The sequence below is a fragment of the Symphodus melops genome (genome assembly GCF_947650265.1).
Source record: "Symphodus melops genome assembly, chromosome: 14".
NCBI classification, from domain to species: Eukaryota; Metazoa; Chordata; class Actinopteri; order Labriformes; family Labridae; genus Symphodus; species Symphodus melops.
The window spans coordinates 10,156,094-10,168,678 of record NC_136704.1 but is presented as its reverse complement, the minus strand read 5'-3'; the positions used below and the strand labels follow the sequence as shown (position 1 = coordinate 10,168,678).

Genomic DNA, 12,585 nt, shown 5'->3' with positions numbered 1-12,585 from the left:
AAAGCACATGCGTGAAGTATACACACAATTAACTACCAGCCATTCCCCATCTACCCTGTTATGTGTTGGCAGCTTGTTGGGATATATGGAACATACTTACACCTGTGGCCTCCTCCCAGTGCTCCAAATGTATGTCCCCTCAGTCTTTATGATTTCCCAACAGACTCCGCCCAAGCTTTTCAAGGCTGAATAACAGCATTGTACTCCGCAAGGTCTCTGTTTTTCACTTTGAGTACAGTGGGACCTGATCATTTCCATGAAATGGAGCATGTTGTGTTGCTGCTGGTATTTGTTGCTCCTGTGGTTTACTGCTATAGATCCGGTCTAGTCACGGACAGCTGTAAAGACATGCGACCACACCACTCTGGAGTAACCCCACAGACAGATCCTGCACCGTTTAATATCACTACAGACAACAACAAGTACACACTTGGAGAGGTGGTGACAGGTAAGGATTAGGCTTATCTCTAATATAGTAAAGAAAGTAGTAATCATGAGGGGTTCTAAATTCACCAGTGATAGCCCAGTGAAGTTGAAGTTCCTTTAAAAAAAAAAAAACAATCGTGGAATTTAGGGTTTGATATTTTTTAAATTTGATTTATTATCTGAGATTTCATGCTTCAGATCATTACAATACACAGCATTATAATGATCTGAAACATGAAATCTGTGCTGATTACAGTCAGATGTATTTGTGGTTCTTAAATCATTCACAATTGTCTCATAGACTGTATAAAACCAACTTAATTTAGCATTATAATATTTTAGCAGTCTTCATTGGATTTAAGTTAAAACTTCAAATGAAAACAGATCTCTGATGTTTTTACATATAAACATGAAAAACCATTGGATTGTCTGACATCATAGTTAAAGAACTTATATATTAAATACATAGTTTATGTATTTGGCAAGTTTGGCAGATAACTTAAGTTGTGGAGACCATAAACAACTTTGAAGCAAATCACCAAAAAAGGGGCCTCTGATTCCATTGTCTATACTTTAAATGATTTGTTTCTATTTTCTGTTTTGAATGTCATTGGAAATTCCTCACATTGGGTTTTAGCCAGAAATGAAATCTTTCAATAAGATATTCATATGAGATTTGATTTCTCATTAAGTCAATTAAAAAAGCCACAATCACCTCAGATAATAGTGCTTCAATTAATCTCGAGTTGGACACAATGGGCCTGCTAAACTGGTCTGAAACGTTTTTTTCTTCTCTTGTTTCTTTCAGTGAAGCTCCAGGCTACAGCCTCGATACCATTCATTGGTTTCCTGTTACAAGCGAGAGAGGTGGGGGGCTGGCCCCCTGTGGGCTCCTTCATCCTGACAGATGAGTCTACACAACACCTCACCTGCAACCAGAAACTGGTGTGTTAATTCCCATACTGCTCACTTCAATATTTGAATCCATTGAAGAATAGCTGATGCTTATGCAAGTGCTAATGAGGATCCAGATAAGAAAATAATGTGAACAAAAAGCCTAGATCATTCAAGTTATAATATAACATGGCTTTATAGAGTTTGTCAATCTGATCATCCAGTTTAATTACCTGTAACTTTTGTATAGCAGCCTATGCAATGAATAAACAATAGTTAGGAACAGTTCCTCTGGAGGACTTAGTTCAAACGTAACCCTAACCCATTTTGATTTCTTATAGGTCCAATTTATAACAAGTTATGTTATGTGTAGACACTTTATAAAGGGCAGGTCAAATACCATAATCTTTTTATTAATGAGTTACAAAAGAGCAGGGGTCTCATTTATAACCGTCTGAAACTGGCACATGCCATTCCCAACACCAACTATGTGATCTATAATTACATACCTGACGGTAAAATGTGCACACGAGAAAGTAAACTCTGACCCAGGCTTTTGCCCATTTTAGAGGCTGGGAAATTGTTGAAACAGACGGCAAGGTGATAAATTGAAGAATGTATGTTGATGTCTCACATACAAGTATGTTATATAGCAGCCGTAAGTAAGAGCCCCTGAAGTCCAAAAAATATATACTCTATTATTATCTAACTAGTGCAGACACCATAATATCTTATATAATGCTAATTTATATATATCTTTACTATGTACTATTATCAAAGACCCGACATGAATCCATCATAAGCACGGCGCATGTGCTCAGTCTAATTAATGCACAGAAAGATTTCTGGTTCAGTCAGCCCATTAACAACAGCATAAAGAAAAAAATCGATGTAGGTGAGAAGAAAAAAAGCAACAAAATATTAAAATATTAAAAGAGCGCTATCTAATAAAACAGACGTGAAGAGAACACATAATGCAGCATTCTTCATGGCAGTGTTAACTGAAAAACAACTGGCTATTTTTGCAAGTGAAATGTGGTAAATGTGGTATTGCTCAGAACTGCTCATTCATGTCGCTAATCCGCTAATCAATATAGGCTTAAGTATCAAAAAAAAAAGTGTTTGAAGCATGACAATGTCAGTAATCAAGCAATAACCCTTTAGATGGACCATATTCTCTCTCTCTCTCTCTCTCTCTCTCTCTCTCTCTCTCTCTCTCTCTCTCTCTCTCTCTCTCTCTCTCTCTATTTGTGTATGTATGTGTGTCCTCATGTAGAATTCAGCAGTTTCCCACAAATCGGACTCGGCTAAGACCTCAATTCAGGTGACATGGAAACCAGATGTGTCAGCTTATGTGAAACCCATTCAGTTCCAGTAAGGTTTGATTAAACGTGTTGTTCTTTTCCACTGTTCTATTAGACATGTCAAGCAGATGAAGCATAATCCTTTTGTATGTCCACCATGTTTAATGATACTTGTTGGGGTGTATCTGCAGGGCAGCCATTGTGCAGAATTACAGGACATTCTGGGTCGATGTTACAAGTCCTCCCCTGACCTTCAGCAGTGACAGCACTGATGGATCTACAAGTCCCCCCACAAAAAACAGTCCCACCACTACGCCAGCACTGACAATGACAGCTACAGTAAATCAGCCTTCACCACCTGCTGTAAGCAGTGGTGAATATAGATTCTGTTGGGGCCCTTGGCACAAATCAATTGGCAGGGGGTAGGGGTTTCTTTTTCTCTCCTACGGATAATTCCTCTTCATTTTTCTTTGTTGACCTGGATTGACAAACTTTGGTTTTCACATCCAAAATGTCGGCAACGGCAACAAGAGTAAGTGCTGTCAGAAGGCAGTTTCCCACTGTCATTGCAAAATATGCACATTTTGGACCACTGCTTTGGAGTAGGCTTGTGAGCCTCCAGAGGCCCTACTGTTGATAAGCAACAATTCTGGCTGTAAGCGATAATGATGACTAGGAACATTGTAAAAGTAACTGTCTTCTCATGAGACCAGAAAGTAGCTATTTAAGTGGACAGTCTTCAACTGACAGAAACTTTTAGATGGAATTGGTAAAATATGGAGAGTATGGTAAACCTGATTCTTGATTGTTTAGCATAGAAACATATTTCTTAACAGGGTTTAAACTTGAGTGTCTTGGCAATTGGTGATTGGTTCAAAGAAGTCTTGTATCGTTTTGAATGTATCTGGTAGCATTCTCTCATATTCTCTCAAAGTTAGATAGACTAACATTGCCTGTTTTCCATCGTGCAAGAGAAAATCCTTTTATATAAATCGCAATCATCTCTTAAATTACAACACAACTTTGGGTTTTTTTCTGCAGAAAAATATCTCCAGCAAAGACTGTGGTGTCACCAAGGTGTGTTTCAGTCAACCCTCAGACTGTGACCCTTCAGTCAGTGCTGACTGTTATTTCATGTCAGCCAGAAAGTTGTCTCCCAGTGACGTAGTCGTACACTACGAGATGACAGGACCTTCTGATGGATACGTCTCTTTTGGATTCTCAGATGATAAGATGATGGTAATGCTACAACAAATGCTTCATTACACAAAAATATTTAATTCTATTTATCAATTATAACATTTAGGGTCTTGATATTGCAGTGATATGTTCTTATTTAAATCAGTCTTATTTGTTAATAAAGGTTGATCTTCATACTTCAAGTGTTACTGGAGGATTTTTTTTTTTTTTTTAAACCTGCCTGAGCAAAAATCACCCCCTTTTTTCCCTTTCTCCTGTGTTTCTGTAGGGAAATGATGACATATATATCTGTATCATAGGAAGCAATGGTCTCGTGCAGTTGAAGCATGCTTTTTCAACAGGAAGAAAAGCCCCACAAACTGTTCCTCTGGTACTGATAGTTCTCGAATAATGCTTATAAATATCTGGAAACTTTTTTTCTTATTCAAATGAAGATCTTTATTTTGCAGTATTTGTTGCCACTTCTCTTACAAAGAGTGAAATGCATGTCATGCTACTGTGTTCACTCACCTTGATTCTGAACATATTTCCGTCCACCAGGTGAATGTTTCTGATGTCAGAGCATCAGTACAAGGCAAAGTAATCAGCTGCTCCTTCACCTCCATGAACCCCTTTTCCCAACTGAAGACCACTGGCTCCAACAAAAACTACCATCTTCTGTTCGCCCATGGACCCAGCAACAAAGGTAATGAAGAATTTGTGTTAAGATGCACACAATCTACATTTTATTTGCTGTCAACGTTGAGTTACATTTTCCACAAAAAAAAGGGGGTTTCCATGCTTAATTTCACAGATCACATGGATATAAATATATAGACTCCTCCAATATGATTATTTTGTAATATATACTGCCTTTATGTGAAGCACTTCTTGAGTGGTATGTGACTCAAACTCATCTGAAGAAGAATAGTCTTCATTGTCCTGGGATGTTCACATTGAAGGAATTTGTTCAAGTTTGAAATTGCTCCGAGATTGCATTCTCAGAAATAGCCATCATTTTGAATTAAACAGCAGCAGGCTGAACAACTGGTAAAATTAAGTAAATTAAAATATTTCGGTCTTTGAATGGTGTACACTATTGATGTGCTATCCAGTTTAGAGATTATCAACCATTTTTAAAGTTCCATTGGAGAAAATACTACATGTTTTTGTAAAGCAGTATGGTCATGTGCATACTGTTGAGACAATACTGAAAATATAGCTGTTGTAGATGTAGAGATGTTGATGGAACAGATGGAGATCTGCTCCGAGAGCCGATCATTAACAGTTTTAAGGTTCTTCATTTTGCTACGAACAAAGAACTGGCCATATTTCTATTTTCACAAAATGTTTGTTTAAAAAATATTAAAAATAATTTCCCAAAATTTGAAATAGCATTACCATTACACTTAAAAACTCACTAAGAGGCTTCCAATCAGCAAGGGGAGCGCCACATGTTTTGGTTTAATTTTTGTGTTTAAACAGCAAGTGAGAGCAACTAAAGGGATGAGGCTTGCCACTAACTCGGGTTGGCTTTGTTCAATGAGGCTCCAAATTTCATTTGGCAGCTCGGTTGTTCTTTCAAGCAACTCAATCCCTCTTAACATGGGAAAATCTGGCAAAATAATCCTTTGACCCCATCCTTTTCCCGATTACGTTGAAGAGTGGACCTTGTTTGAGAAAAGTCCGAGCATCATTCGGAAGTTCATCAAACAAATTAAAGGATCATTCAGCTCTGACTGTTTTCCTTTTCGACAGGAGACATCGTGTTCCATAGAGCTACCTTCATCAGCGCTGACAAGATAGACATCTCTAGACCTCAGCTTGTCAGAAAAGGTGGATTGCCTCATTCCATCAAAGCACATGGTGAGATCCAAAAGATGGCAACACTATATACTAGTAACTTTTTGATGGAAAAAATATCGGAACAAATGTGGTCAATCACCTTTGGAAAAAAGGACATAAAATACATTTGCTTCTGGGTCAGGGTCCTTGAATAATACCATTGGATGAGACCCTTGGCTTTTCCTGTATTGGTTATTTGGATCTTGCAAAGAAATGTACTGATCACATTAATGCACATCTTTGAAGATGTTAACATATTAAGAATATTTGAGACTTGATTGTTCTTGGAGACACGGTCACTATATAAGTTAAAGTGCAAGAGTCTATAGATAAGCAACTCCAAGCAACACAAGGAGGAGGAGCCAGCTAACACCAGTGCCAAATCAACACATGCAGCACCCAGAACAGCCAATGACCACACAGGGTGTTTTTATCTGTGGCAATGAAAAACAATTTTGGAAGTGGGACAGTTGGGGGCATTCAGAAATATCTCAGAAGTTCATGACAACAGTTTATACTGTACTTTAAAGTTTACCTGGGAGTTTTTGGCTGCACTTTGAGTACGAGACACAATGTGGACAGCAGATATTGTTCACAAGAACAAGAAGATAAATGGCTGGAGGAAATATGTGTATACGGATGATCAAGAAGAGTTGTTCAAGAAACTTCCAAAGGCATGGCCAAGCAATGCTTATAAATGCAAAAGAAATTCAAACGCTGCATCTGCAGTCTTTATCACTGGGAAAATCTACCAGGACTCCAAATACAGATTGGATTGCATGAGCTGTCAGCTCCTGGATGCCACTGACAATGTTGGACAGAAACCTAGGAAATTAATAGATTTGGCTTCAGATATATTTTAAACATGTAGGAAATTGATTGATGGATAGCCAGGCACCCCCCTGCACAGAAGCACCATTTTATGAGTTTTTACCTGAGGTCAAGGTTCTACATTACAAAAGTCACTCCAATTGTGGTATTGGACAAAAGGAGCAAATCTAACGTCAGTACATAAAAATCAACCACTGCAGCTTTCTGACGTTTCATTGCTTTTCAGGAGCACTGATGCTGATAGCTTGGATGACCATGGGATCACTAGGAATGATGATAGCCCGATATCGGCATGGATATGCTAAAGGAAAGAAGCTGTGGGGAAAAGATGTCTGGTTTCTGGTAAGATACCAAAAACACAAAAAGTACCAAAAAGGTACCTTTTTTTGTAATAGGGTCTGACCAGGTTGTCTTTTACAGAGAGATGTAAGACCAAAATCATTTGGAAATCAAGTTTGATATATTGAAAAAATCCAAAAGCCAAAGTCAGCAGATCATGGTGAAATAAGTATGGGTTAATGTATGGGTGGGTTGTTATAGCGTACTGGAACCCTGAGAGTGAGCAGTTTGTTAAGGGGTCTTGTCTCACCATGAAGGGGTTCCTTCACACCTTTTAACCCCTTTTTTTGTGCTATTTTCGTTTCCTCTTTTACTCACAGTAAACAGAACGACGTCAAATCAACCACACTCGTTCCTGCACTTGTTAATTTAATGAACTCTGTATGGGTCCCACTTGTACAGTATACCACCTTGTACTTTTTATGTTTCTTTAGGTCCATGTTGCTGTGATGAGTCTGACGGTAGCAACCACGGCCATTGCCTTTATCATTCCCTTCTCAGTCATAAAGGCCTGGTCTGGGGTCAGTACACTAATTGAAATCTCCACTATCCTACGACAACTTGAGAACTTTCCTCAGATATGTTTTTTTTTTTTTTTCATTTCTGTAAAGAGTTCTCAACAGTTGCATTTGACAATAAAGTATCATAAATCAGACCGTTTGTCTTTTTCCAGGGGGCTCATCCTGTGTTAGGCTGCTTGGTAATGATACTTTCATTCATTCAAGTCATACTGGCTCTGCTTCGTTGTGGACCTGGACATCCAAGGTAGGTACATACTGGAGAAATGGAGAAACACATTGACCACCACATATTTGTAACGTGTAATATAACTGTTAGTTGCAGTTGCATACTTATTTAGCATTTTTCCCCATATGTATATATATATATATATATATATATATATATATATATATATATATATATATATATATATATATATATCTTACTAGATATATCTTTTTAGACTTTTTAGGTTGGGTAGAATCAATTGTAGCTAAACCAATTCTCATGCTTGCTTCCATCGCTGTAAACCTGTTGGTTTGCTGTTAGCCTGACAAACTGGGGGAGTCTAAAACAGCTTTGTAGGGTGTCTTCCTTCTACCTTTTCTTGTCAAAACATAAAAACAAACCATTCTGCTGGAATTGAAACTTAGGAGGAGGACTTAATGGCAGCTTCATTGTTGCATTTCCTTAATGTCTGATGATATAGTCCGGTCATTTATGATTTCATTCAGTTAATATCTTATTTACTCTTTCTTTAAGACACTTTCAGAAGCTGATTGCGATAAATAGTTGAACACTCTTGTGAAATAGGAAGTGGACCCCAATGGTACTTCCTGTTAGATTTGTGCTTCTTAATCTTGTTCTTAAATGACTTTTAGACAAACATCCAGTCCATTTTACTTTGAACAAAAAAAATGTTTTTTTAGCTGTTCATCGTTTGATATTTCCCCTCTTCTCTTTGACAGGAGGTTTCTGTTTAACTGGGCACATGCTTTAAATGGAGTGGGAATAAGAGCTTTGTCTGGTAGGCTAATGACTCACATTACACATTATGTCCTCTCAACTTTTGATCTATCAAAAAAGATATATTTAGATATAGGATGTTTACACATTTTTAAAAAATGGTCAAGTTAAGATTTAATAAATCTTAATATGACATCACACAGTGGCAGGAATATTTACGGGATTGAAGTTGATTGACAGCTCTTTGGACCAATGGCTGATGAAAGTGATGGGTGGTTTTGTTGGCTGGGAAGTTTTGTTCTTCATCCTGTTGTATCTCAATTTTAAATGGAAGGTTTCCAGAAAAGGTAAATTAACTTTTTGTACTTTTTTTATAGTGACAAATAAACAACATATTATTATTATTGTTGTTAGTAGTAGAAGTTAATAATAGATAGTAGTATCAGTAGTAGAAGTTCTGTATTGTTGCCTTGGGATCCCTCTTAATAATGAGCAGCTACATGTTTAAGTGTACGCAGCTTCTATAGAGTGATTTTAAAAACAAGGCTTAAACACTAAGCTCATTCTACAGGCCCAAGCAAAATCCAGTTTATAATGGTATCTTGTATTTATTTATTTGTTTTAGCTTAACAGCAACAGTAATTCCTCAATTCTCCCTGTTAGTATTTACTGTCTAAACAAGCTTCTAAAAGCAAATACATTTATCACAGATTTATTAAGATGTCTTAAAAAAAAAAAGATCAATGTAATGTAGGCTATAACTAATGAGCTTGTACATTTTTTATGTGTGGATTACAGATACTTTGGATTCAAAGAAGGTAAGATCACATGTCAAAAAGTCAAATATTAGATCGAAAAACTGCTTGCTAATGTTAATTTGTTTTTCTTTTGGCAGACATCTTCTGATGTTCTACTGATGGTTCTGTTCTTGTTTGGAAACTTGACCTTTCTGGTGGCTTTACTTGTTGGAATTGGGAGGTCATAGGAAGAACCAATAAAGCCAAATCAACCATCAGAGGAGATCTACGTATCAAACGTTAGCCAGCTTGATGGATAGTTTTCTGTTGATTGTTGTCAGTGTTTTTAAAAAAAACAAAATGCTGGAATATATTGTTTGAATGTCTAATGTGTAGAACCCCTTTAGAATACTAGACTATTTGTGTGAGTTTTTAGGTATAGCTTCATTTTATTTGAACAGATGGAAAAGGTCATAACTTGTAAGCATACAAGTAACGATTTTAAATGTTCCTCTACCTCTTGGTTCCATTCTTGTGTTGCCCTCCCTTTTCCTTTCTACACAACCCTTTAACAAACTTACTTGACTCGTTCCTTCCCAAACTGTGAAGACAGATTTTCTTGCCCTTCAAAGTTCTGCTTAACGTTTTCTTACTTCTTCTTGAAAAACATGCATTCCCTCTCTAATCTACCCTTAAGCATAATTAATCACAGCCTCTTCAGTTATCCTTAAACTGAATCATTGGTTTGTTGAAATTATGTCATCTCAATGTCCATATTTTTTTCACCCTTCACTATGCTTGGCAATCCACAATTATAAATTGTGAAGGTTTACATTTTTTGAAAGTTCAGCAGGAATGTTGAATCACATTGTTGTACTTTTTTAATCATTTGTTTATTATTACAGTTTACAAATATTTATGACATAAAGTTGATTAAAAAAAATAAATGCACATCTGGTTAAAAACATGAATTCAGAAACAGTGAATCGATATGGATTTTATTCAGCTGCTCCAGGTGAGTCTGAATCCTGAAGGCAGGATGGAATATTGGGCTTGAAAAACAATGAAGACATGATGGGAGGAGGCTGTGAATGGAGCAATATTGGTTTCCTGAAAATAGTAAAACAAAAAGAGTTATTTTAGTGTGATATGGTATATTTAATTCCTTGTCTAGATACTGTTTATCTAGCAAATCTTGGTTGCAACCTATACTTTAAACATGGAAACTCGCTACTCCTCAAAAGACTGTGATCCGTCCTCTACCTTTCACAAATAGTGTAATGGAGAATGACTGTATGTAAGGAGATGGTACATACTGTTATCTTTTTGTTTGCAGGTGTACATAGAGCACTCATTTTTCACAAATATTTAATGTACAGTATGTAATATACGCCTTCATGGGCGTGTGGGTGAAAGGCTTTGTTTATAGTATCTGCAGACCATGTTATAATTTAAGATGAGGTTGCATTCTCGGATTACATACCACTCCACAGTACGGTCCAACAGGCGCTGAGGAGGTGTCTGGGCCATCATACAACTTCAAGAAGTTGTTCTGACAATCGCCAGGGTCGTCAATACTGATCTGGGCAAAGGTGACGGTCACCACACGACCTCTGGGTGCCATGATACTCCATTCACAGTGGGTATTATTGGGATAGGTGCCTGGATAATTTGGACTTGAAAACGAGCCATGGTCTCCATACAGAACGCCACCACAACCTGGTGAACAAATGTTTGAAGAAAAGAAGTTTCAAGTAAACAGAAAGCCATGAATCCTCTGTACTATGTCAGAGCAGCCTTTTTAAGAACTTTCTTTCTATGTGTGTAACATGAAAGGCCCATAACTTCATTTAAATGGACACAAACAAGCTGTTAAATGTTGTTGTAGTGGTACACAATGACTAAACAGCTAACAGATGTTGTGAAGGTTAACTTTGGCTTTACGCTCAGAAAATAACAGCATACAGAGAGCTTGTGGTTCAAGTGGTGTCTAACTTAAAATACGTAGTAATCTAACACACAGGGAAAGTGGTACAAGTGATATTTTTTTTCATTACATGGAAAAACAATCCAGTGTTTTTGGACCTTGTAATATCACAACAAGCCTCGATCTCAAACACATCATTCAAGGGTTAGACACATATATCATTGGTTGGAACCTTGTTCTAAATTAATTTCAATGAAGAGGTGTTGAAAGATCACAGACGATTCACCTCACTCCACCGGCCAAAAGCCAGTGAGACTGCTCACTGTCAACAATGAAAAGCTCGGCTGACACTTTTAACCCTCACAAGAGAGAATTTACGCTCAAGCTGAGTTCAAGCTGGACTCAGAAAACCACAAAAGTATTACTTCAACTTGCATAAACCTTATCATTAAAAGTTGATATATGTATTACATGCATAATGTGTACTTATAATATTGTAATGAGTATCTTATTATGTGCTAGAATAGTTGGCGGTCATAAAACTGCTTGTAAAGGTGCAGACTATAAAGATGTGTTGGGGGTCATAAACTGCTGAGATAGTGGGGTACGCAGAGTGTCCTGATGAGGATGAGGGGGTGTCCTGCAGCTGCTTGAGACACATGAGGATGAACATATGTGTCTTGTTTGTGCTTCATGCTGTTTAACGTAACCAAGATGTAAACTGGAACTTTCCATGACATAGATGTTGAGAGTCTGCCACAGTATATAAGAGGGACGCACAGGCTTCTCTCTCTCGTCTTTTTGGTTTACACTCGTTCTGCACCTGTGATCAATTGTACTAGATTCTTTTTTTTTATAATTACTTAGCTCTAGTCACTCATTGTGAGAATAGCATTCAATTGTGTGATTTGTAGTATTTTGTAAACTCTATTTTTCAACCATTGTGGTATTATAAAATAAAAGGAAACCTTCCATTGTAAGGACTTTCCAACACAAACCCTCTTCTTCTTGGATCTTTTATACTTCTCTTTTTGGACCACGACGGACCAAAGGGATAGAGGACTAAGGTAAGAAGCTTTATAATCCACATTGTTCCAATACCAGAGAGGGAAACATAGCCAACTACTTAGTCGTGATTCCCGCACTCTCGCGACAGAGGTAGGTTCCGACCTTGAGGGGAGGAAGTCCACGTGGCCTCGAAGCCATCTCGAGCACTGGAGAAGTCACTCTTGAAGCGAAGATAGAGTTCATTGGATTCCGGGAAGACTGGGCTTGGCACGGTGTTGCCGCAGTAACGATCAATTAGTGGTGAGTCTGCTGTACTACCATTACGAATCTGAGGGACAAAAGAAAATGTAGGGATTTAGGATATCACAGAGAATTATCAACCAGGAAGGTCATACAGATCGGAAACTGTTGCACATTGTATTAACCTGCGCCCTGATTCATTTTTCAGAAGAGGGCAGCATAATACAGGTAAGACGTCAAAGTGCATTGAGGACACATCGAGAACTGATTATCTGTTATCTAGTATTTGTGCTTTTGTACACTGACCAGTTAGAGCAAGATGTGCCCTAATAAACAGAAAGTAAAGAGATTTTCTTGAAGTAAACAAGGTATGAAACATTGTTCAGTG

At 37.6% G+C, this 12,585-nt stretch overlaps 2 protein-coding genes across 2 annotated transcripts in view; one reads left to right on the top strand and one right to left on the bottom strand.

The window, feature by feature from the left end:
- Positions 1 to 261: 261 nt before the first annotated feature.
- On the top strand, positions 262 to 9,191 carry LOC306835165 (putative ferric-chelate reductase 1; the record flags this gene model as incomplete). Its single annotated transcript, XM_079361593.1, has 14 exons — positions 262 to 448; positions 1,235 to 1,371; positions 2,597 to 2,694; positions 2,816 to 2,987; positions 3,666 to 3,863; positions 4,093 to 4,194; positions 4,365 to 4,509; positions 5,562 to 5,669; positions 6,706 to 6,821; positions 7,253 to 7,339; positions 7,492 to 7,583; positions 8,288 to 8,346; positions 8,489 to 8,632; positions 9,181 to 9,191. 14 exons carry the CDS (start codon positions 262 to 264, stop codon positions 9,189 to 9,191), a joined length of 1,656 nt encoding a protein of 551 aa, XP_079217719.1.
- Positions 9,192 to 9,885: 694 nt separating this feature from the next.
- cubn (cubilin (intrinsic factor-cobalamin receptor)) overlaps positions 9,886 to 12,585 on the bottom strand; it is a gene marked incomplete at its 5' end in the record, with an annotated part of 54,538 nt that continues 51,838 nt past the window's right edge. The window contains 3 exons of the mRNA XM_079361373.1: positions 9,886 to 10,132; positions 10,506 to 10,741; positions 12,120 to 12,285. Of these exons, the coding sequence (XP_079217499.1) occupies positions 10,025 to 10,132; positions 10,506 to 10,741; positions 12,120 to 12,285 (510 nt within the window). The 3' untranslated portion in view covers positions 9,886 to 10,024. The remainder of the gene's footprint in view (positions 10,133 to 10,505; positions 10,742 to 12,119; positions 12,286 to 12,585) is intronic.